The following is a 25,107-nucleotide window of genomic DNA, read 5'->3' as shown; positions in this document are numbered from 1 at the left end:
ATAAATTTAATTTTGTTACTTGGGAGTCAACGCACGATGACGCCGATAACGGTGGAGCGAGAGCGAACACTTTGATTTAAAGGTGTTCTTGAAACCCCCTGATACGACCCTGACATAAAATGAAACCCCATTGGACGCCATTAATAAGGTCCATAAACCCCCTCGAATACACCTGAGAACCCCTTGAAAAGTCCCTGAAATGCTATCAAACGCCCCTGAAACATCTAGGCATGCCCCTAAAATGTTCCTGAAACACCCTGAAGTTCTTTTAAATGACTCTGAAATACCTTGAAACGCCCCTTAAACCCCTTACAATGACCTTTAAGGCTCCTGAGATCCCTTGAATTGTCCTTAAAGCCCCTTGAAACGTCCCTGAAACCCCCTGAATACTATTGACATGCCCCTGAATTCCCCGTAATCCCATTAAAATGCCAACAAATCATGACAGAACGCCTAGAAGGCTCCTCAAATCCCCGGAACAACCCCTTAAAACGCCTCTGAAGCCTCCAAAGCCCCTTGGAACCCCCTTTCTTAGCTCTCTGGCCATTTTGTGAAAACCCTTTAGCCCCACCGCAAATGACTAATAAGTCTCGAAGAACACCTTTTCTTGTTGGAGTCTAGAATACGAATGAGCACAGCTCATCGCGCTTTTATTTCATTTACTTACTTCATTTCAGACATCGTTACAAGGAGTTACAATTCATTTTACTTCGTTTGACAACTTATTACACTGTTAAATGCATATGTTTAAATAAAGGGTTAATACTATTATAATACACTGAAAGTATTTCAATCTCGAATGTGTTCACTGAGACACTACAACTTCTTCCCCCTCTCGATAAGGTTATAGATCTGAGCGAACTTGAGTTCATCTTAATTATGATTATCAAAGTATCTTACTGTCGATCGTAATACACAAAATTCGAATCTAATTTGGTATGCCTAATACGCTTTGATCGCCGTAACGCAGGACTCGGCTGAAGCTGATCTTCACGTCTACGTTTAGCTCTTCGATTGGGATGTTCTTCTTCGGAGTCTTGCGGCTGCTCCATACCGACACTATCCGGCGAGGCATTTGCCCGAGCCATATCGTGCGTCCTGGATGTTGGTCTAGGCGTAGGAAGCGTGATGTTTGGTCGTGGTGAATCCAGATTATTAACCAGACGAATTTGCGTTCGATGAGCAGTGGTTCGCACGCTTCCAATTTCCACCTGCGTCATATTCCTTGTCTTCACTGTCAGATTTGTCGGTTTTTAGCCGGTTGAATAGCCCACTAATGGATGCGTCATCTGTAGGTCCTCTACCGCCATGTTCTGCTTGCCAAGTATCCATGAACTTAACGGTGTCTCTCCTAAGATTTTTCAATTTAAAACATTTACTCTTCAAGTGTCCTTTAAATCCGCAAAATCCACAGACACGGTCCTCATATGCTAATTGATTCCTACTATTGTCTCTTCTCCAATCAGTTTTCCGTGGACCATTGTATGACCGATAACCAAAGCCTATCCTTCACTGAGAGCCTCTCGTTTGGTGAATTCATAGATCTAGCTAGATCCAAAGTATCTCGAATCTTCCTGAATGCACTGCCCGCCGAACTGCTTGGCCTAACCGCGGAAATTTGATCTAAACTATTTCCTTTCATACCCCTTGCATTTGAGCTAGCCATCTCCCAAGTAATAACTATCTTTTCCGCACTTGTTAAAGTTAACTTTTCTTCGCTCAGCAGCCGTTGCTGTAAAGCCTTGTCCTTGACCCCAGCAACAATTCTATCTACAATGGCTTTCTCCTTGAAATTTTCGAAAGAACAAAACTCGGCTTGCAACTTTACCGAGAGGACAAAATCCTCCAATGTCTCATCGTGCTGCTGAATGCGATGGTTAAATTTGAATCTTTGGATAAAATCCGTTTCTGTCTTATCAAATCGACTTTTCAATTTCGACACCATTTCATCATATATAATATTACTGTAATTTGTATTAGGAAATAATAATTTAACCTCACCATAAACAGAAGGGCCACACAAAGTCGCGAAATAGTCTTTCTTATCCTCGTCCTTAATCTTTTTCAACCGATATACGGAGCTTAAACGTTCAATCCACTCCGAAAAGGATGTGCCTTTTCGATACGGTTCCATAATGGTGGCTAGCGTGCTCTGCGCCATCTTGAAATTTTAGCCGCAATCGAGATTAATGTAAGAAAAATGGGTAGCTTACCAAATTTTCCGTGTCACAACCTGCACCAGCCAATTAGCCGGTGAAAACGGCAAATCCGTGGAAATTGGAAAGGCTCCCGTCCAATCGCCGAACAAAAATCCGGGTTCTTACGTCAGCTTATAGAGAACAAAGGATTCGTTCCGCTGTGTAGGTGCCAGTTAGCAAATGGTTCGTGATTGTTACCAGAATGGCTACTAATTAACAATGTCCACTTGAGAATTGTACTACACAGTTGGCAAGGGCGCAATGATCCAAGATCCTTGCCGGTTCTTTCAACCTCGGTTCCAGTTGACTCCCTGGAGATGAAATATTCTCGCTGCCGAATAGCCGGAACTCAACTTTCAAATCCACTCTGCAACTGCACCAGCTCTCTTGCACTTTTGCCACTACTACTTTGCACACACTTGATTGATTTTTTTCCTGTCGCCAGCTAAAAAGTCTCGAAGAACACCTTTTCTTGTTGGAGTCTAGAATACGAATGAGCACAGCTTATCGTTTGACAACTGATTACACTGTTAAATGCATATGTTTAAATAAAGGATTAATACTATTATAATACACTGAAAGTATTTCAATCTTGAATGTGTCCACTGAGACACTACAATGCCCAGGAGCAAGACCCGTTCACGCGAACTAGGTTACCTCGTTAAAGTCCAAACTATGCATAAATTTCCTTCTTTTTATGCCTTTTTTAATTACTGCACATTTTTAATTTATGCGGTCCCATCCATGAGCATAAAAGAGGTTCCAGCTAGGGTTCCAGTGTATTAGCTGCTTACTTTCCCTCTCTATGAAGCACAACAAAACCTTGGCAAAATCCTGCGATGACACCTGGATGATTTCTAGAACCATGGCAAACTCCTTGCAAGATCCTTGGAACCTTCATTTTTGAAACTGACTACCTTCCAATATGTTTTAAAAGAAGGCAGATTTTTTACATGCCGCGGTGCACTTATCAAGGCAGGTGCTCCGTGGTGCCTGTTCTAAAAACCCCTGACTTAGATGATATAGAAGTACTTGTCCATCGTTTTGGAAGTCGCGGTTTCCATTCTCACCAGCACAGGCGGTTTTCTTTGCGTGATCCTGTTTTCAATTTGCTTTATGAATTTTTTACATGTTCTGTGCATCGACATAAAAGCTCAAAATGTATTCTATCAATTTATGAAATAGTGCAACACTGCACTTGAAATTCCACGCAAAAAAAAAGTACAACTCAATTGACGTACAAGTAAAATCAAAATCATACCTGACAGCAGGTTGCAACATGATAAATAGCCCAATAACCGTTTAGCATTAGACCTGTCAGAGTCGCTTTTCGGCATTTCCATATCCATTACCGACAACAACTACAAACTTGATTCTGGTAGATACACATATGTACATTTGTTCCATGCCACGGCCAGAGAAAACTGTTGGGGCAACCAATCCGGTAGACAAAATCTGGTTCAGAATCCCACGTTTTCCGGTGCCCGATTCACCCGTTCAACACGCTATCCGAGAAGGGCTCTCTCGGCACAAGTACGGAAGGCACGAAACGGTTTGGAAAGTTGATTGATTTACTTCAATCTACAGCGACAGCCAGTTCAGTAAATAGAATGCTGCTCCGCGCTGCTGGCCGAATCCACCATGTGTAGCGGCGGACTTGCACACAAATCTGATCGATCCTTCCACTTTGAAAATATGACTGAGTTATTCACTGTGCTTTCCCTTAACCCTCAACCATGGCCCTCGCAATCCTGATGCGCGTGTGGGATTTGAAAAGTTCACTGATCGATATGTGGCTTTGTATATGGCAGGACACGCTACCGATGCGATGGGAAATGGAATCAGTTAGAGAATGGTGGGGCGAGATATGGCAAAATGCTTTCTATCTACGTTGCTTTCAACTCGTACTCCCTTCGCGGCGGCCTGGATGGATTGATGGCACGAATGGATTCGCTAAAAGACGATAATATTGCAAACCATTTATCAAAGCAGTTTTGATTGACGGCGGAGCAGCGACGCGATTCTGGTGCCACGTGTATCTACCTATAGCTACACAAAAACAAGGAGTTGTTGCTGGTAGTCCTACAATCGTCCGTGCCTGCCTATAAGTTTGAGTGAGAGATTGCGTCTGTAAAGTTTGAAATTGTTAGAAATGTTGGCTGGCGCACCGAAGAACATAAATCATTTTGTTCGGTACTATTGTCTACTTTAATTTAGAAGAAATTAACTCCTGGAGGAAACTTTTGCAACTGAGAAATCAAATCTTTGAGAGGAGTTGTTGTAAAAATACTCATTTATCACAAAAAAAGGAACTAAAAATTTGAATTGATCCTCCTGAAATCTCTCCAAGAACATCACTAGAAAGGCATGTATGAGTTCCCGCAGCAGATCTCCCATAGATTCTTTCAGAATCTGAAGTTGATCTCAAATATCTCAAGAAATGGCTTCGAGATTTAATCAATCAAATTGATTGATTTGTCTTTATTAAAGAGACTTTCAGCCCTTGGGACCCTTCGAGAATTATTTTTAATGTTCTATAATCTCCTTCAAAAATTCTTGCAAAGTTTCCTAGATATTGGTTTGGACTTTTTTATGGGATTTCTCAATGAATTTGTCCAAGGGCTCCTTTAAGACATCTTATATGGGTTTTCTTCCAAAATTGCTACATGTATTTCATCAGAAATCACTCCAAGAATTCTGTGTAAGTTATTTTTTCAGAAACTCTTCCAGCGGTTTCTTTCGAAACATTTCAATGGATTTCAAAGAAATTTGTACAGCGCTTTCTTCAAATTTTCCTAATATAGTTTAAAAAAAATCCTTTATACACTCTCTTAGGAAAATTTCCTATGGTTCCTTCTGATATTCCGGGAGGGATTACTTTCAATGTTTTTTTCTAGGGAGCCGTTTGAAGAACAAAATGTTCCTTTTTCTCCCAAAGAAAATACTCTAGAGACTCGTTCAAAAATTCGTATACCTAACTCTTCAATAGGTCCACCAGGGATTTGTTCAGGAATTGCTTTTAAGACTCCAAAGAAAATTGTCGCAGGACTGTGTTCAGAAACTTCTTCAGGGAATCACCAAGAAAATACTACATGAATTCTAGCAGGATTTCTTCTTGTATTCATGTATTATAATTTTCTGTGATTCAGGCAGGTATTCCTTCAGGATTTCCTCCACAAATTCCTCCATGTACTTCCCTAGAAATTTCTCTGATGTTTTCTCTATTGATAACTCAACGAATTTCTCCACGAATTCTTCTAGAGGTTCATTAAACAAAAAAGAATCTCGTCAGGAATTCCTTAAGAAACATCGCAAAAGTGCTTTTTTATTGATCTTTGCAGAAGCTTATAAAGACGTTTTCCCAGTCTGCAGGAATTCCTGTAGAAATATGCACAAAAAATTACTACAAAAATATTTTTAGAAAATCCTCCAAGCGTTTTATCGAAAGATTCCTTCAGGAATTTTCTTAAAAAAAATCTCAGAAACTTTTTTATGAATTCCGTCATACTTTCCTCGTAAAGTGTCGCCAGTAAGTTCTACATACATTTCACAATGGATTCCTTCAATAATCTCCCTTAGATTTCTCCAGATTCTCTAGATATTTATGTTTTGTATATTTATTTATGAGGCTTTCAGCCAAACGCTGGTTCAATCTTCTGACCTCTCAAGAGGTTCATTCTAGAGTACTTCCTGAGATATCTGCAGGGCTTCACCGGCTTCACTGGGGATTTCTTCCGACATTCCCTTAGCCTTAAGGATTCTTTTTAGAAATTCATGTTTCTTCAGATTTAGATTCAGATTCTTTCAAAAATATCTCCAGAGACTTTTTGAAAATTTAATAAATTTCTTCAGACTTCATCAAAAGTTTTTCCATGATTTTTTTTTTATTTTCTCAGAAACATCTTTTTTTTGTAATCCTCCTGAAATTCCTTGAAAAAATCCTCCAGAAATTAATTCATACCGGAAAACCTACAAGGATTTTGTTATAGGAACTTTCATACAGGATCCGTCTGAAACATCTCCTGGGATTCATTCAGGGATTCCTGCAAGAATTTTTCTGTCATAGGAAACTTCTGGAGGAACTCGAGAATTTATGCCAAGGAAAAAAAGCTTGAGAAATAAATGAAGATATTTCCAAGGGATTCCTGAAGATATCCATGATCGAATTTCTCTAGATATAATTATAAAAATGTCTTCAGTAATCAGCGGAATTTCTAAAGAAGGCCCTCAATTAATTTCTGAGGATTTGTTCTTCTCGTGCAGATACATCAAAAGGAATTTTTAAGATTTTTCGATATAATATCTGGTATTAGTACTTCAAAGTCTTCACCTGGAGACATTTCCATGGAAAATTCTGTCTTTGAAGAACCACTGAATAAATTCCTAGAACGAATAAACTTTTGAAAAAAATCTTTGAGAGAATACCTGGAAGAACTGGTTGAACTCTCTGCAAAATTGAGGAGAAATCTCTTGAAAAATTCCCTGAAAACATCCTGTAATAATTTCTGCAGAAATTGCTGAGAAAATCCTTGGAGAAATTCCTGAAACATCCCCGAAAAAAAATCTGAACGAATCCCTGAAAAGAGTTCTGAATAAATCTTAAGGACAGACTTGTTAGAAACCAAAAATGGCCGACTTTGACACCTACTCACGATTTCGAAAGCACAAATCTCTTCGTAAACAAAACCAGCGCACCTGAGCTTCTCATTTTAAGCTTATTACAAGTGAGCAAGAACAGAATAATAAAAAAGCACTGTTGTTTGAGCTTGTTTTTTTTTTTTAGATTTGTGCGTGTGAAGTTCTGATGCACTGTTGAAGCAGGATTTCAAGACGTTTGTCCTTAAGTCATTCCTGCTGGAATTTCTGGGTTTCCCCAGAATTGAGAATTTCCTTGAAGAATTGCTTAATAAATGCGTGATAGAATCTCTGAATATATGAAATAACCTCTGAAGAAATCCTAACTATAATGGTTCTGGAGGAGAAGGATGCAGCGCGGGCGGTAATGCTGCAGCATGGAACCCGACAGAATGTGGAGCGATACAGACAGAAGCGGAAGCAGCAGACCCGTCTCTTCCGGGAGAAAAAGCGCCGCCTGGAAGAAGCGGAGTGCGAGGAAATGGAACTGCTGTGCCGTTCACAGGAAACACGCAAGTTCTACCAGAAGCTCAACGCATCCCGCAAAGGCTACGTGCCGCAAGCCGAAATCTGCAGGGAGCCTCCTGACGGACAAACGTGAGGTGATCGAAAGGTGGAAGCAGCACTTCGACGAGCACCTGAATGGCGAAGAGAATGTAGGCACGGAGGACCAAGGCAGCGGAGGAAATGACTATATTGGTGCAGCAGAGGACGGGAACGAACCAACTCCCACGCTGAGGGAAGTTAAGGATGCCATCCACCAGCTCAAAAACAACAAAGCGGCTGGTAAGGATGGTATCGCAGCTGAACTCATCAAGATGGGCCCGGAAAAGTTGGCCACCTGTCTGCACCAGTTAGTAGTCAAGATCTGGGAAATCGAACAGCTACCGGAGGAGTGGAGGGAAGGGATACCCAGACAATCAATTCATACGTAAAACAAAGTTTAAAACTGTGTTATACGCGCAACTATCCATAAAAGTTTCATCGCATAAAATGCTGCAAATATGCCTTATGCGTGCAAAAGTGGAGGCAATATGCGTGCATGGACAGAACAAAGATAATGCTATATGAGTTGAAACGATATCATCTGCGATTAAAGATACATATGTACTGTATTGCGACGTTATCAATCATATTGTGCGACTTGTTTTCATTAGAGCAAAAAGATACAACTCATGGCGCCCCCAGTATCGAACTTATGACGTTTGGATTAACAACCAGTAATTTATACTTAACGCCACACAAATTCTTGCGAAACAAGCTAATAATTCGTAATGACATTCTAAATCATCTCTGGGTTTTCCTACATAAAACCGACTTACCTGTGATGTACGGGGAAATTTGGCCAAAACCCCCCAACCTTAACGGGAAGTTCTGCATTTTTTACTTACCAGAACCCTGCAGGGTGAGGTGAAAATCCTTCTGAATTGATTCACAAAACACCAATAACCATTTTATAATCAAAAACTACTTAAAGCTTTCCCACTTTCGCAGCGGATGCACACCGAAACCACAGTCAGATAGCAATTTTTCTCTTGTTATCACAATTCAAATCACATTATGTGTGCATAACAGATTCTCGATAATGTGAGTTTGTATGTATACGTAAACAAATTTACTTATGCGTTTGTACGAGTTAATTGACTCACCAATGCGAGTGGAGCTGTCATAACAAGGTAAAATACGCATAATCATCACAGTACACCATTTTGTGCGAATACGAATGTTATTTTGTGAGTCTGCTTGTATAATTATGCGATTCAGTTTTGTTCGTCGCAAAATCAACATATTTCGTCGTTTAATGCGATGAATTTCACACTCTGGTTGTACTTATGTATTACATTTATGTGATTGTGAGGTATGTTGGTGATAATATGATGAAATCTATGCATTTTTATGCGAGTTGTGGTTGTCTGGGTAATCTGTCCCATCCACAAGAAAGGCGACAAGTTAATGTGTGAGAACTTTCGAGCGATCACCATTTTGAATGCCGCCTACAAAGTGCTATCCCAGATCATCTTCCGTCGTCTTTCACCTAAAGTAAATGAGTTCGTGGGAAGTTACCAAGCCGGTTTCATCGACGGCCGGTCGACAACGGACCAGATCTTCACCGTACGGCAAATCCTCCAGAAATTCCGTGAATACCAGGTCCCAACGCATCACCTGTTCATCGACTTCAAAGCGGCATACGACAGTATCGACCGCACAGAGCTATGGAAAATTATGGACGAGAACAGCTTTCCCGGGAAGCTGACTAGACTGATAAGAGCAACGATGGACGGTGTGCAGTACAGCGTAAGGATTTTGGGTGAACTATCCAGTTCATTTGAATCTCGACGGGGATTACGACAAGGTGATGGACTTTCCTGCCTACTATTCAACATCGCGCTGGAAGGTGTTATGCGACGAGCCGGGCTCAACAGCCGGGGTACGATCTTCACGAAATCCAGCCAATTTGTCTGTTTTGCGGATGACATGGATATTATTGCTAGAACATTTTTATCGGTGGCAGAACAATACACCCGCCTGAAACGTGAAGCAGCAAAGGTCGGACTGGTGGTGAATGCGGCTAAGACAAAGTACATGCTGGTAGGTGGGACTGAGCGAGACAGGACAAGCCTTGGCAGCAATGTTACGATAGACGGGGATACCTTCGAGGTGGTAGAAGAATTCGTCTACCTCGGTTCCTTGCTAACGGCTGACAATAACGTGAGCCGTGAAATACGAAGGCGCCTACTATGGGCTCCAGAAGAAACTGCGGTCAAAAAAGATTCACCCCCGCACCAAATGTACCATGTCCTCTCTCCTCTTCTTGGCGTGACGTCCTCACTGGGACAAAGCCTGCTTCTCAGCTTAGTGTTCTATGAGCACTTCCACAGTTATTAACTGAGAGCTTCCTCTGCCAATGACCATTGTGCATGTGTATATCGTGTGGCAGGCACGAAGATACTCTATGCCCAAGGAAGTCAAGGAAATTTCCTTTACGAAAAGATCCTGGACCGACCGGGAATCGAACCCGTCACCCTCAGCATGGTCATGCTACAAGACGTTAATAAGACCGGTGGTTCTCTACGGACACGAGACATGGACGATGCTCGAGGAGGACCTGCAAGCACTCGGAGTTTTCGAGCGACGGGTGCTAAGGACGATCTTTGGCGGTGTGTAGGAGAACGGTGTGTGGCGGAGAAGGATGAACCACGAGCTCGCTGCACTTTACGGCGAACCCAGCATCCAGAAAGTGGCCAAAGCCGGAAGGATACGATGGGCAGGGCATGTTGCAAGAATGCCGGACAACAACCCTGCAAAGTTGGTGTTTGCTAACCATCCGGTTGGTACAAGAAGGCGTGGAGCGCAGAGAGCACGATGGGCGGACCAGGTAGAGCGTGATCTGGCGAGTGTTGGGCGTGACCGACGTTGGAGAGCTGCAGCTGCAAATCGAGTATTATGGCGGCAAATTGTTGATTCAGTATTACCATGAATTTGATGTTAACTAAATAAATGAAATGAAATGAATGTTTGAAAAAGCTTCTTGAAAAAAAAATCGGAATTTCTAATGGATAGATTTTTTTGGAAAATTTCCCAATTGCTATAAAAATGTTCTCCTGGAGTTGAAAACATATTTTTAATTGCTTAATAATCTTTTAAAAATATTCTGGGAGTCAAAGAAAATTCTTATAATATTCTTGGGGCAAAACCCTCACAGATGTTTGAAGAAATATTTGCACAAACTTCAGTAGCAATCCTTGAAGTAATTTCCTATTCCAGGAAATCCCCAAGAACCTTCTTTCTATTAATTGCAGGTTAGTTTTGATAAATCCTGAAAAATCCTTAAGAAATCTCTTGCAAGGACCCTGGAGGTTATCGTGGAGAAAATTCTAAAGCATTTAAAGGAAGGAATACATTTTTTAAGGCGACGAATTTCGCGCCAACCCTTCTATGGGGCTGGCAGCGCCCTCTCAGAATCGAACGAAACTTTGTGGGCATAAACAATAGGTCTTTCTAAGCAACTTTGCATATTTTGTTTTTCGAAATTTTTCAAGAGTAACACTTGAAGAGGGCCTAATTTTTTTCATAGATTTTTTTTTCAAATCGATGTAACCCAAAAATGACAAGACCTACAAAAAAATGTTGTATGCCGGACTATCGTGAAATTCCATGAATTTTTTTAGAAAAATATCCAAAAAATACAAAATTAATTCCTACACTGAAAAATAAAGGTTTTAAAAATTTTATATCGATATTACAAAAAACCCTATGTTTTTAAATCGATGATTTTTTTTTTCTGGCGAAAGGTATTTCAATTACTTACATTTTCTCCAAACAATGTTGCTGTGACATATTTAAGGGAAAAAAGTTTTTCTAATAAAAACTTTTTTCATGTCTACATTGAGTGAATATTTTTCATCGTGTTTCGTGCCAACATGGCCATATATAGGTTCAGTAGCCTCTCATCAAGCAATGAAACTTTATGGATGTTTAAACATTTGTTTAAGAATCAATTTTGCATAATCTAACATTTATCTAGACTAACATTTGAAAAGGGCGTATTAGGGTCGCCCACACTTATATGAAAAACATAAAATTCAAAAAATGCCAAGTCTTACCTCCCGTATCGATTGTTTTTTTTCAATCCCCCTCCCCTCTCTGTCACGCTTTTTGTATGGGACCTCACCATTGTTTGTATGTGTCGTCCCGTTCTGCAAAACCTCGCTCCCTCCCCTCCTAAAGCGTGTCGTAATTTGTGCATGGCCCCTAAGGGGGCGCTCAACGAGTTTAAAGTTTGTATGGGAGAACTTGGCCAAATGTATGCTTGATGAAGGGTACACATGTCTGAGTTGCTCTTTACAGGCTTGCTGGTTATGACTTGGCGTACTGGGAAAAACTTGAAAATTAGAAGACACTAAATGTTGATTAATTGGCAAATTGAGAGATGAAATTGTGAAAAAAAAATCGTGTTTTGGTGGGATTCGAAGCCACGACTCCATATTCGCTAGACCCGCGCTTTAACCAACAAAGCCACAGAACATGTAAAGGTTCTGTGGAATAGAAAGCCTAACTGACTTCGAGCCCACACCGTGACAGGTTCGATTCCCTATCAGGTCCAGGAACGTTTCGTAAAGGAAATTTCCCGACAAAGCCGACTTTGTCCCAGTGAGGACGTTACGCCAAGAAGACGAAGAAGATATTTCAAGGATTCCTACAAGGAATCATTCAAGGATTCATACAGGGATTCATTGAAGGATTCCTAGAAGGAAAACTACGAAAAATTCCTTTGAGGGTTTCTTAATGAATTCTTCCAAAATACTCGGCGAATTTCAAATTTTAAATGTGCATGTGGCCTTTATACTGCTTGATAGCGTTAAAGGTTTGAACAAACTTTTCAAATAATTTCCGTTCCATTTCAGTTTCAGTTTCAAACACAATCTTTCATTTTTCACGAACAAACGAAGCATGAATGGGGCACGTTCGGTGTAGTACTAGATTTGTAGTAATGAGCTGAATTTTTGTATGGTGAGAAGGTCAGTTCTCCGTTTCTGCAATGAAATGGTGCAAAAAGCGTGGGTATTATGATTCCTTGCCTAATTTGATGCTGTTTGAGCAAAACTTTGGGCAACAGTGTTGTTGTTTTCTCCATTTCTTGCAACATAAACAACATAGTTTTCCAAAGTTTTGCTCAAACTGCATCAAATTAGGCAAGGGATCATAATACCCACGCTTTTTGCACCATTTCATTGCAGAAACGAAGAATTGACCTTCTCACCATACTAAAATTCAGCTCATTACTACAAATCTAGTACTTCACCGATCTGTCCTATTCATTCCTTATTCAAATGATACAATTTTCCTATCCAGTACTCAAAACACTGCTCACAAAGGATAACATCTGACTCGTGCCGCTTCGTTTGAACAAACTCAAAGTGAATAAAACGCCCGTGAAACTTTCTCAACGGTTGTTCCTTTAATCCCCACACACACACATGACCTGACAAAACCTGAACCGGCATCGCATACATCTTTCTGATTCACTGCGCGACTGAGTGGAATGCTTTGGGGAAGATAGTTTGACCAACTTTATCCCTCCGAGCGATCCGTGCCGAGATCAAGAGTGTAACCGAACCAACTCAACTCAACTGAACTGCAACACTTCAACAACTGCAAGGAAAACTCGAAATCCAACCTGCTTAGCACCCGCTCTCGCTGATGATGGTTGCCGGGCAGAACAAAGCGGCATGCCATCAGACTTTGGCTATGAATAAAATTAAAGGTCCGGCAGTTAGAGGAGTGCACTGTGGGACGATTTAGGTGGGCAAAATAACCCGGGATAACCAGATCTATTTTGAAAAAAAAAAAATCAGCCAGCCGGCAATCAACCAAAGACCTGGGCAACAAATGTATGATTCAAGGCTTCTTATATTAGTGATTGATGCGAATTGACGTCGAAGTAGTTTTGGTCACCTTACTTCATGAATCCGTCCCATAGTGACATGGCATCGTCATCGGGGAGCAAGGCGACCATTAAAAGGACAAGTGTTCTTATCTACCGTTCAACAAAGAAGCTGAAAATGATGAAGTGTTCCTCTAGGTAGGATAAGCTTTGGATCTGGATGACAGTGGCTGGTTAGCGTGCCGAGAGCCAGTGTCGTCGTCATCTCCACCGGAGAGCTTCTCGCATTGACTAGCCGTCGTAAGAACAATGACTACCAAACCGAGCAAAGTTACAAAAGTGTCGCCCAAAGCATAAGGTAAGGACCTGAGGCTTCAAGGGAGCGTTATCTCTTTTCTCAAGCCTGGTTTCACCTGAGTACCCCAAAAGGGTGACGAAAGCTAACAGGGCTGCATGCTTTAAACTTACTGCTGCACCATTATAGAGCTCCTTGCTCTCGGGAAGGTTTGGGTGGGTAGCTTCGTGGCCATGTGGTTCACCAGACGCCACACAGCAAAGGGAAAGTTTGGCAAACAACATGCTTCCCGTTATTCCTTGGTTACAGTTTGGTTTTGCTAGTGGTGTTGCAACAATGTAGCTACTTTACTTACAGCAGATAGTTACCTGCTGCTGGTTGGTTGTCGGTCGGTGACGGCACGACCCGGCGGGGTTGAATGGGATGAAGTTTTCACATGTAATCAGATTAGTTCATTTAGTACCGCAGCTAGTGGACGTGCTTGAACACAACTTTTAGATGTTTACATAGATATCAGGTGCAAATTTGTTGTGTAAACATTGAGATATACGTTTAAGTGATTTGGTTGAATTCAATTTAACGGATGGAGTGCGTAAATAGGATGATACGTAAATAAGGATGCGTAGAATTCTAAAGGCAGCTCTATCGGGAGCCAATCCTAAGAGCATGAGAAAAATCACATTATAGGGGATGTGTGCCATCAGTAATCTCATGCTCCCATATTAATCCTAGTCGAAAACAAGCGATTACGGCACCGATTGATTTCGTTCTTTATGTTTTCAAGCGTGCTCATTTCTATCAAAAAATACAAAAATAAGAAACAAAACAAACAGCGCTTCAATCCTTTGTTTTCGTAGGATGAAAATGGGAGCCACATGCTTAATAAGGGAACCTATACCCTAGCTTGTTGAATTATTATAGTAAAACACCAACTCATAAACAGAACTATCATGGCAAATTCAGTGCTAGTTACTCAGAGTTCCAATCTTCTGAGTTCCTAATGTAGTATGCTCCCACTGAGATTATTTGCTTAATGCGCCCCAAGAACATTATTTGAACAATTTTTCCTAAGCCAAAATTCTTCAGTCAAGAAATAAAGAACGACACCATTCAGTTAAATTAATTTCTGAAGGAATTTAGAGGAATTTTCCGAAGAAGTCAAAGTCAAAGTCTGTTGAAATTCCTGGAGGAACCATATTTGCAGAAATACCTTGACAAACTTTTAAGATAAACTTCAAAAGGAATTCCTGTCGAAATCCGTAGGAATGAAAAAAAAAAAATGATCAAATTTCTGAACGAACCGGTCAAGAAATTTCGAAAGAAATTTTAGAGAAAAAAAAACCAAATTGATCCACCTAGTGGTGATAGTGCCTTTCTCGTCGAATATGTTCTAACGATCTTTCCGTCGACGTAAGTCAAAGTATTCCTAAATCCTGATATTTTTTTTTAAAGAAATGTAAGAATTTTATCAAATTGAATTGAATTGAATTGAAAACTTATTATGGCACATAGTCCGACGTTATGTTCAGCGTATAAGCAGAGCTGAATAATATCAGACTTCTCAGTTGAATGCTTGAGCACCTTCACTAGCACTGGAGACTGATCAATATCAAGACAATACTAACAAGCTAAGATATAACTTTTTACACAATCACAGATCACTTTGCCATCATCGACAAAGATTTTTCTGCACATTTTAGGCTTTATTTTAATGACAGTTGAAAACAAGAACGATAGGTTGTGAGTATAGTGAGACGTCTGTTTGTATGTGGATTTAATTTGTCAAGATTTTGTTCTCTTACACATTTTTATCGCTTGCATTGATTTTATTTACCCTACCGATGGTCTCTAATGTGGTATGAGCCTACCGTTCTAGTTAACCGTTCCTCAGGTTATTAAAAAAAACGAGATGTGATGTGTCACATGGTACATTTGGTTACTTTCAATGCGATAACAGGTTCCAGAGCACTACCGGGTCTCCCAAATATAGTCTGAGACAATTTTATTGCTAACGTTCATTTGGTTACCTAAAAACCACGATTTGATTTATATCATGCATGGGTATAGATCACTTTCACATTTAATCACTTCCAGTGGGACACCCTGAACCGGTTTCGAGACACTACCGGTTGTCTAGAATATGGTCTGAGGCTATGTTCTTACGAATCGATCATCGTGTTAGCAAAAATGATGCTATTTGATGTAGTGACAAAAATCGCGTATTCATCATTCTTAAATACGACACTTTTTAATTCGTACCCCGCTCATTTTGGTGATCAACCACAGTGAACTTCGTAAGCCAACAATCGTAAAATGAACAAGTTATTAATTCGTACCACGTATTCAAAAACAAATCCTACAATCTAAACAAAAACTAAAATAGAGGTAGTTTTTCGAATTTAAGTTTACCCAGGTAATTTGATTGCAATCATTGTCGAATTAGCGTGGTTTTAAGGTGTGGTTCGCATAGGTTTGGTTCAATTTCACATTTTACCACTTACCGATTGTCCCTGATGTGGTCTTAGACTAGTGTCATGCAAATTGTTAAACAATTTTCCTGGAAAGTCGCAAATCGATGTACTACATGCATGGATGTGGTTCATTTATGCATTTCGTCAGTTCCGGCGAAACACTCGAAACTGGTTCCGGAACACTACCGGTAGTCTTAAATGTGGCCAGAGGCTGTGTTCTTGCTGACATTTACTTCTGTTCTACATTTGACCACGTCCGGCGGAGCACCTGGAACCGGTTTCGGCACACTATTGGTTTTCCAAAGTAAGGTCAATGATATTTTTTCTGGTTAACCGTTCATTAGGTTACCTAGAAAGTCATTTAAGGCGAAACTGGAAGCATTTTCTCATTTTTTCGGTTTTTGATTTTTTATTAAATAACGAAGCAATATTTTCAAAATCGGTTTTCGTGCACATGTAGAGTATGGATCAAAGTATCTTCTGATTTTTTTTTTTGAAGTAGAAAATGTTTTCCAGAAACCATTTTTTGTCAAGTTTTGTTCAAAATTGGTTTTTGCAAAAACGAAAAACATTTGCCACTACAAAAAAACATTCAGAAGATACCTTGATCCATACTCTGCATGTGTACGAAAACCGATTTTGAAAATATTGCTTCGTTATTTAATAAAAAAAATCAAAAACCAAAAAGTGAGGAAATGCTTCCAGTTACGCCTTAATGTGTCGTATTTACGGGTTTGGTTCTCCTTAATATTTGACCACTTCCGGTGAGGCAGGCGTAATTGGTTGCGGAACACTACCGGTTGTCCCAAATATGGGCGGAAACATTTTTTGCCAAATCAAGATACCTAAAAATCCGCAATTTGATGTGTAGCGTGCATTTCCGGCGGGTCACCCGGAACCGGTTCCGGATCACTACCGGTTCAGATATATTCTGAGAATATTTTCCTGCTTACTGTTCATCAGGATATTAAAAAAACGATATTTGATATGTCGCATGCATAGGTTTGGGTAACTTTTATACTTGGCCACCTCCGGCGGGACATCTGGGACCGGTTCCGGAATATTACCGGTTCCGATATGGTCTGAGAATGTTTTCCTGCTTACTGTTCATCAGGTTGTCGAAAAAGACGTGGTTTGATGTGTTCACCACGTGGTTTTAGTTCACCTTTATATTTTGCCACTTCTCTCGGGTCATCCAGAACCGGTTCCGGATCACTACCGGTTCAGATATGTTCTGAGAATATTTTCGTGCATACTGTTCATCATGATATCAAAAAGCCACTATTGTATATGTCGCATGCATAGGTTTGGGTATCTTTATACTTGGCCACCTCCGGTGGGACATCTGGAACCGGTTCCGGAACACTACCGGTTCCGATATGGTCTAAGAATGTTTTTCTGCTTACTGGTCATCAGGTTACCGAAAATGCCGCGGTTTGATATGTCGCATGCATGGGTTTAGTTTACTTTTATGTTTGGCCACTTCCGGCGGGACGCCCGGAACCGGTTTCGAGACACTACCGGTTCAGATATGGTCTAAGACCATTTTTCTGCTTACCGTTCAGAGAACATTTTTTAGGAAGCTCGAGAGAATTGATGAATGAATTCAGGAATGTGCAATTTACATTCATGCCGAAAACTCTTAAATAATGTTTCGGAGTATGTAAACGAAGCCATGAAACAATTTTCGGAATGAATTCATGAAAGTTTATCTAAAGGAATTCCTGAATTTTCTGAAGTGAACTCCAGATCAACCCTTGAGAGAATCTCTGATTTTCTAAAAGGACTTCAGAATGCATTTTTGAAAAAAAAAATCTATAGATTTCCGACGAAAAAATGCGAAGAAGGGACGCATGAGAAAATTTCCGAGGATATCTATGTAAGGTTATTTAGAGGAATCCCTGGAGAAATTTCTGTAGGAATCGAAGAAAGAATATCTGGAGCAACCCGTGGAAAATTATCTAAATTTCTCGGTAAACTGCAGAAGAACCTTCTAGAATTTCTGTAAACCTCCATAGAATTTGCCAAAAGGAAAAAATATCTTAATCCCTGAAAGATTCTTTAACATCATAAGGAATCCTTGGAAGACTTTCTAATGAAAAAAATTTCTTGAGGAATTTCTAGACTAAATTTCGATTATATCTATGGAAGATTTCCTTAAAGTCCACCTGGAAAAAAATCTGATGAAATCCCAGGAAGGAATTATTAGAAAAACTCCTTTAGAAATCTCAAGAAGAATATCAAAAGGAATCCCCTTAGAAATTGCCAAATAAATTCTAAGACTTTCTAAAATATTTCGTAGATAATTTTTTTTAAAGGAACTCATGAAGCAATTTTGGAACGAATACATAAAATATATCCAAAGGAATTTCTGAAAGAAACTCTACATAAATCCTACATAAATGGGAGAATTTCCGTACGATTTTCCAAAAGAATCTGAAGAAGGAACCCATGAAGGAATTTCAAAGGATATCTATGGAAGGTTTTTTAGAGGCATCCCTGGATGGAGGAATCGCTAAAAGGGTTTCAGATAAATTTCTGGTGGGCCCCTTAGAAAGCCTTCTGGAGAAATTTCTGATGAAAACCCCGAGAAGGTATCTGTGGCGTATGAAAACTTGAGCACCCCTAGTATGATGGTTCGTCTCCGTGTAACAATAATAATCAATCTCAATCAGAAGAGAAGATGAGTAGCTACAGCAAGGAGGTGATAGAAGGAGCTAAACCACCGAATTTGTAAGCTTGTTTATAAATGTTTATTTATTATTTATTTATTTCATTTGAGAGGCTTTTAACATAACCGTTCATTCACCTCTGTTTTATAAATGTTTTAAATTGTTTTATTCAATCAAATTCAATTTTTAGCTTTATAGCTGATCGCAGGATAATTAGAGTGATTCCTTTCTGCTGAAAGAATCGGATCTCGTCATCACCTCCTGCAACCACAACAGTATCCTTTAGGAAACTTCTTTATAAATCTCAATAAGACTTTGAGAAGGAATCCCCTTATGAATTTCCAAAGAAAGTGATGGAGAAAATTCTGAATTAATCCAAGCAAGATTTTCAAAAAGAATTCATTGAGAAATATGTAAACGAATCCATGAAACAATTTTGGAATAAATTCATAAAAGTTTCTCTAAAGGAGTTCCTGAAATTTTCGAAGGAAATTCTTGAGGATTCTTTGGATTTTTTTTTAATTTTCTAAAGGAATTGCTGAAGGCATTTCTGAACGAAATGAAACCGTGAAAAGTTTTTTAAAATATTTCCTTGATGAATTTCTGAACGGCCTCCTAGAATATTTGAAAAACCTCATAGAGTTTAACTACAGGAATCCCTGAAAAATATTGAATTAGTCCCTGAATGATTCATTGACAATCTTTGGAAAAAAAAACAATAAGGAATCCTCAAAATATTTTCCTATGTAACATTTGTAGAAATTTATTGAGGGATCTGTAGACTAAACTCTGCAGAAAACCATGAAGGTCCCCTGAAGAAATTTCTGATAATATCCTTGAAAAGAATTCCCAAGGATCTTCTCTAGAAATCTCATGAAAATTTCTAAAGAAATTCATAAATTTTTAAAGAAATTTATTGACGAAATACTGAAGCAATCCAATTAAGGATTTTTAGATTTTTTATCGACAAATATATAAAAGAATCCATGGAGCAAGATTTGGAACAAATTCATGAAAGTTTATCTAAAGGAATTTCTGAAATTTCTGATTCTGGAGCAATCCTTGGGAGAATTATTTCTGATTTTCTGAAGAAAACGCTGGAGGAATTTCTGAAAGAATTTCTGAAAGATTTTCCGGAAGAATCTGAAGAAAGAACCCATAAAAATTTCAGTGGATATCCATGAAAGGTTTTGGTGCAATCGATGGATAATTTTCTGAAGAAAACTAGTAGTAGTTGAGAAGATTTCCCAATGGGTCCCTCACAGATTCTGAAACAGAACTCTTGGAAGAGCTATAAACGAACTTATGGAAGATTTCTATTGGAATTCTTGAAGAAATTTCAGTAGATATCTCAAGACGAAACTCTGAGGAAATCCTAGGAGAACTACCTGTAAGCCATTCCTGAAAAAAAAATCGGAAGAAATCCATGCAAGGTTCTCTAAAGAAATCCTTTGAGGACCTTCTTGAAAAATCTTTAGAAGTGTAGGAATTTATAAAAATATCCATGAAGCAAATATCAAAATGAATCATTGGAGAAATTTGTGCAAGTACTCGTGAAGCAAACTCTGAAGGAGATTCTAAGAGAATCAGGGAAGAAATTTCCTGAAAGTTGTTATGATGAGCGGTTGAAAAAAAAAATCAGGAGGGGTTTCCGAGTGAATCCCGGGAAGATAATGACAAAGATCGCTCCCGAGTTTGTTCACAACAAAAACGGTAGGAATATTTGTCTCGTTTTATTCACATTGTTTTACAACTGAGACTAGACTTTGAGGTTTGCCAGAGTCTTAATTCGTCCAAATGCTTATAAATTCGATGATGTGGGTAGAAAATTTATGTAGAAAAGCCGGAACATCGGTACACGTGACATAAGAGAAAATGGAAATTTGTCTAATCCTTATCATCACAAAAAAGACAATTTTCTGATAACGGGTTTTGTAGAATTCGAACACTTCGTACATAATGATCCATAAAGTACCATGTCTAACAGGAACAATCTGATGTATCTTACAAATAACGTTGTTGAAGTTTTATCTAATCTCAATAATAGATTTTCAAATAAGTTAAGATAAATATCCAAGCAATGTCATCATACTTTTTTGCGAGCACCGAACAATTCCTGCTTTCTTTCATTATGTTGAACAATACACTCAACCAGATCATATTAATCAACTCTTGTTAAGCTTTCTTGTGTTTTGTTTTGTTTATACTTTTACTAATTCATTTATTTTAAGATTTAGTTTGCTTCTAAATACAAAATGCCCTACAAGAAGAAGTTTCAGTGCGTGTCTATCCAAAGTTGTTATCCTTCTCCGGTTGAGTGTAAGGACGAAAAAAAGCTTTTTGTACTTACTAGCAGCAGTATTATTTCCTTGAAATCCATGTTTATCAACTCAGATCGTCTACCATCTTTTATAGATTATCTGCAAAGAAGAAATAAAAGCAAAAACGAAAACACTATAAGTGAAAAGTTGGTTTATCGTACATGGATCAAGAAAGCTAATAAAAAACGTCTATAAAACTCCCAGTCGCATATTCTCCGAACTTTACCCACCCCGTCGAACTGAACGGATCGACCGACCCACCGACCGACCGACCGGCTGTCGTCGTCCGTCGTCGGCCGTTAAGATCCGGAAGCAAGAAATCGAACAAGATTTATTCATCCAGTTGGCTTTTCAAACACTAGGGGGGAGGTGGCCTGTCATCTGCATTGAACCACCATCGACGACGACCCCATCGGAACTAAGTGGCGCTCTCTGCGGAAAGACCAGTTGGTACCACTCTTCCAACTTGACCCCCTTCGATGACATTGTTATTATTCTGGCAGAGCTTTTTCCAAACTTGTCGGTTTTTCAGTTTATCTTAAGACGTATTTCGGTGAGCACGATAGAGTTGATTCACACAAATATTTTAGATGTTTGCACATTCGCCTGCACTACCCAAGTAACCAGTAAGCATTTAAAATAGCATTCCTTCAGCATTATAGTAGCCTTTACGACAAGGCATTTAATGCTAATTAGCCGTATATGCGCCAATAGTGCTACCCCACAGCAGGTTTTGGCAAAATAACGGGCTGTCTTAGTGCTATCCCTTCAGGAACGTCGTGACGAAATGTCAAAGAAGCGTAACGCCTCGTCGAGCAAAAAAAAAACAAAAATAGATTGACGTCTGCTTCTCGTTCTCTCAGTCTGCTTCCCCGCTTCATCGTCCTTCCATATTCCAGCCGGTGCTAGGTGGTACTTTTTTGCTGATTTTTGTAGTGATGTAGGTTTGAACTTAAGATCCGGAGATTGATTAATCATATCTGCTTCGGATTCTGTTACTCCTGATCCACGATGCTAAAGCTGTCCCGGTGGCGTGCGTTGATTTAATCGCCAATATAAAGAATGTTTCGATAACAGCTTCAACATCCAAAACTTGTTTTCATTGAGATATTTCGTTGTGGTAGAGCATTACGATCCCTTCTTTTAAATATCTGTGGAATATGATTGTTTCTTCCCTCTTTCAAACAATCCTATGATCCACCAAAGCATCCACCTATTCTGCACATATTTTCCGACGAAATGATAAATAATTGGGGATTTTTTGGTCGCCAAGTTCCCAATTCAATCCAGCTACAGTAATGTTTTCTTTGGTGCTTTTGAATGAGCAGGGGAAAATGAAGGAACAAATAAGATGCACAAATTTGTAAACAGAAGCATAGGCTCTGTAAGAGAGAGACAAAATGTGTTGCCAAATGCGTAACATATCTCCCAACCTTTTTGCTCCTAGCATTTAAAGAGCAGTTGAAAAGCATTCTGTATGCTCCCAAGTGAAACCACTTCAAGCAGTTGAAATGCTAATTAACAGCCGAAAGCTTTTGAGCAGCACAGCTTATGCTAACTCAAGGCAGCTATGCATTCGAACTGCTTATGTAGGGCAGCAAGCAGTTTAAATGCGTAATACGGGCTGATACACGGCTTATTCAAATGCTTACTGGTTACCTGGGTATTATTTCCACCAGTGCTGTTAAATATCAAGATTGTCACGTGGCTATGACATTTGCATATTGCGGATATTACGCCCAGGGTTGTAAAATGCCACAAAAATGTCATAGCAGGACTATTTCGGTAAAGGGTGTCCACGATGAAATTGGCACACAGAAAATATTGTATAACTTTTGATTGCGTTCGCCAAAATAGCTAATTTTCTGACCATGAATAGAATATTATGTGTAGCCAATAAAATTATCATTAAAATCAATTGAGTACACATAATATTCTATTCATGGTCTATTTTGGCGAACGCAATCAAAAGTTATGCAAAATTTTCTGTGTGCCAATTTCATCGTGGACTGGACACCCTTTAGTTTCAGTAATCAATTTTACTGAGGCTCAGTACACCAAATGTCAAAAATCGTGAGCAAAAGGTAACAATCCATTCTTGCTGTGCTGTGTTCAGCTGTTCTATTTTCGTCAAAAATTTATTGTACTCGGTATTTAAAATTAAATGTGTGTCCCGATCAAGAAATGTTTATTGACGATATCGTTATTTTACTCTGACTAATCAGCATTTTGAAAGGTTTGTGTTCACGAACGAAAATTTGCATTGGAATGGAAGAACTGGAAAATGTCATGACATTTTTTTTCATAACATTTTCGTGAAATTTTACAACCCTGATCACGCTCTCCGGCGAAAATAGTCATATGTGTGTCGGGGACCATTTCTTCAACTGAAAGGAAACATATTTCCCTTGAAAATGAGCAATGAGCAATGAGCAATTTACATTTTCAGAAGTTTTAGAATTTAACAAGACTGATAACCACTCTACGACATTAATGTAATGCAGCTTTTAGGTACGAAATGAACTAACCTTATTTAATTCAGCTCTAATGAACAGCCTACATTTAAAAGAGGGGAATCTATGTGATGGACAATACGAAGATATATTTGGAAACAACAATCTATTACACAAAAGATAAAAAATATTTTGCCATGTAGTATGACCGCAAAATAAACGATATGATAATACAACTAAAACAAAACGTATCCTAAAAAGAAAGGAAAACCATATATGGGCCAGCAATGTATAGTAAGTTTTCCGGACTGTAAAGGATACGTAGTTCCACTATAACCAGCATTGCCTTGTTGTTCAGAATATAATATTTACAGATTTTAATCATAATTAAACATAATAGAAATGGACGAACATAGAAATGTGAACTTTTAAAGCCTGTTATTTTAGGTATATTCCGATTTAAGCGAGAATTAACTTTACTGTGCGTGCTCCCTGCACCACACTAAAAAAGATCTGAAAGCAAAAACTTATCCCCTTTCTCTGCCGTAGGAAGTGAAACTGGAACCAGGCGAAAAAAAAAATCGTTCTGGAAAGAGACATTTTTCTTGCCGGCAACTTTTCACCATGCCCACAAGAAAGGGTTCCTACCGCACGGGTGGTGGCCATTTATTTTAGGAGTTCGTTAAGGCGGTGTACTCGTGTTTTTTTTTTCTTCTGTCTGCGTTCAAGTTATTTGGTTGTGGTTTTTTTACGATGCTGGGTTGCTCCGAGCCTTGGGACGGAGGTGACGTTATTGAAAATTGGAATCAAATTTTATGATTCGATAATAAGCCGCAAGCTTGGGGAGTGTTTTTTTTTTCGTTCACTGGCAACGCCTTTCCTTTTGGGGTTTTGCGGTTTGGTAGCTGTTGCACGGATGTTAGTAGAAGGAATACTCGAAGGGATCATCTAGCGTGCGAAAGCCCTTGCTGTTGGGGTCTTAAGTCTATATTTCTACCGGAAGGGTTTGAGAACCTTAACTAACGAATAAAGTTATAAATAATGCAAATTTTATCAAGCTACTTCAACGCCATTTATGCCCAAGTAACACTTACCTATCTTACGGGTCAGATAAAGGTCTGAGTGACCTCTGCTGGACATGGGAGTCGTCTCAATTCTACTTAGTCCATGGCTGTGTGTCTCTAGTTTCTCCTACCTAGCTCGCTGCACACCACGACTCGGATGACTCTCAAGAACCATTTTAGTCGGGTTGCCATCCGACATCCTTTTTCGCGGTGTGTACGATGGTTGGTTCTCCCAGCAGCTGATGCAGTTCTTTGTTCATTTGCCTTCTCCAAGTCCTGTTTTCCATCTGCACTCCGCCGTAGATAGTACGCAGCACCTTCCGTTCGAAAACTCCAAGGGCGCGTTTGATCCTCTGAACGTAGGGTCCATGTTTCGTGCCCATAGAGGACGACCGGTCTAATCAGCGTTTCGTAGATAGTTAACTTCGTTTGACGGCGAACTTCGTTCGTTATGCGGAGTCCGAAGTAAGCTCGATTTTCTGCAACAATGCCTCTCTGAATTTCTCTGCTGGTGTCGTTGTTGGTCACCAGTAAGTCCAAGTACACGAATAATTCAACCGCCTCGATTTCATCACCGTCGATAAAAATTCGGAGTGACGGGCACGGTGTTTCT

At 39.5% G+C, this 25,107-nt stretch overlaps 1 protein-coding gene across 4 annotated transcripts in view; it reads right to left on the bottom strand.

The window, feature by feature from the left end:
• LOC109401394 (protein madd-4) overlaps nucleotides 1-25,107 on the bottom strand; it is a 902,383-nt gene that overhangs the window by 339,779 nt on the left and 537,497 nt on the right. For all 4 annotated transcript variants that reach the window (XM_062851209.1, XM_062851210.1, XM_062851211.1 and 1 more), the window contains exon 2: nucleotides 21,007-21,076. In XM_062851209.1, coding sequence (XP_062707193.1) covers nucleotides 21,007-21,036 — 30 coding nt within the window. In that variant the 5' untranslated portion in view covers nucleotides 21,037-21,076. The remainder of the gene's footprint in view (nucleotides 1-21,006; nucleotides 21,077-25,107) is intronic.

The sequence above is a fragment of the Aedes albopictus genome, chromosome 2, assembly GCF_035046485.1.
Source record: "Aedes albopictus strain Foshan chromosome 2, AalbF5, whole genome shotgun sequence".
NCBI classification, from domain to species: domain Eukaryota; kingdom Metazoa; phylum Arthropoda; class Insecta; order Diptera; family Culicidae; genus Aedes; species Aedes albopictus.
This window is presented reverse-complemented; position numbering and strand designations above follow the sequence as displayed.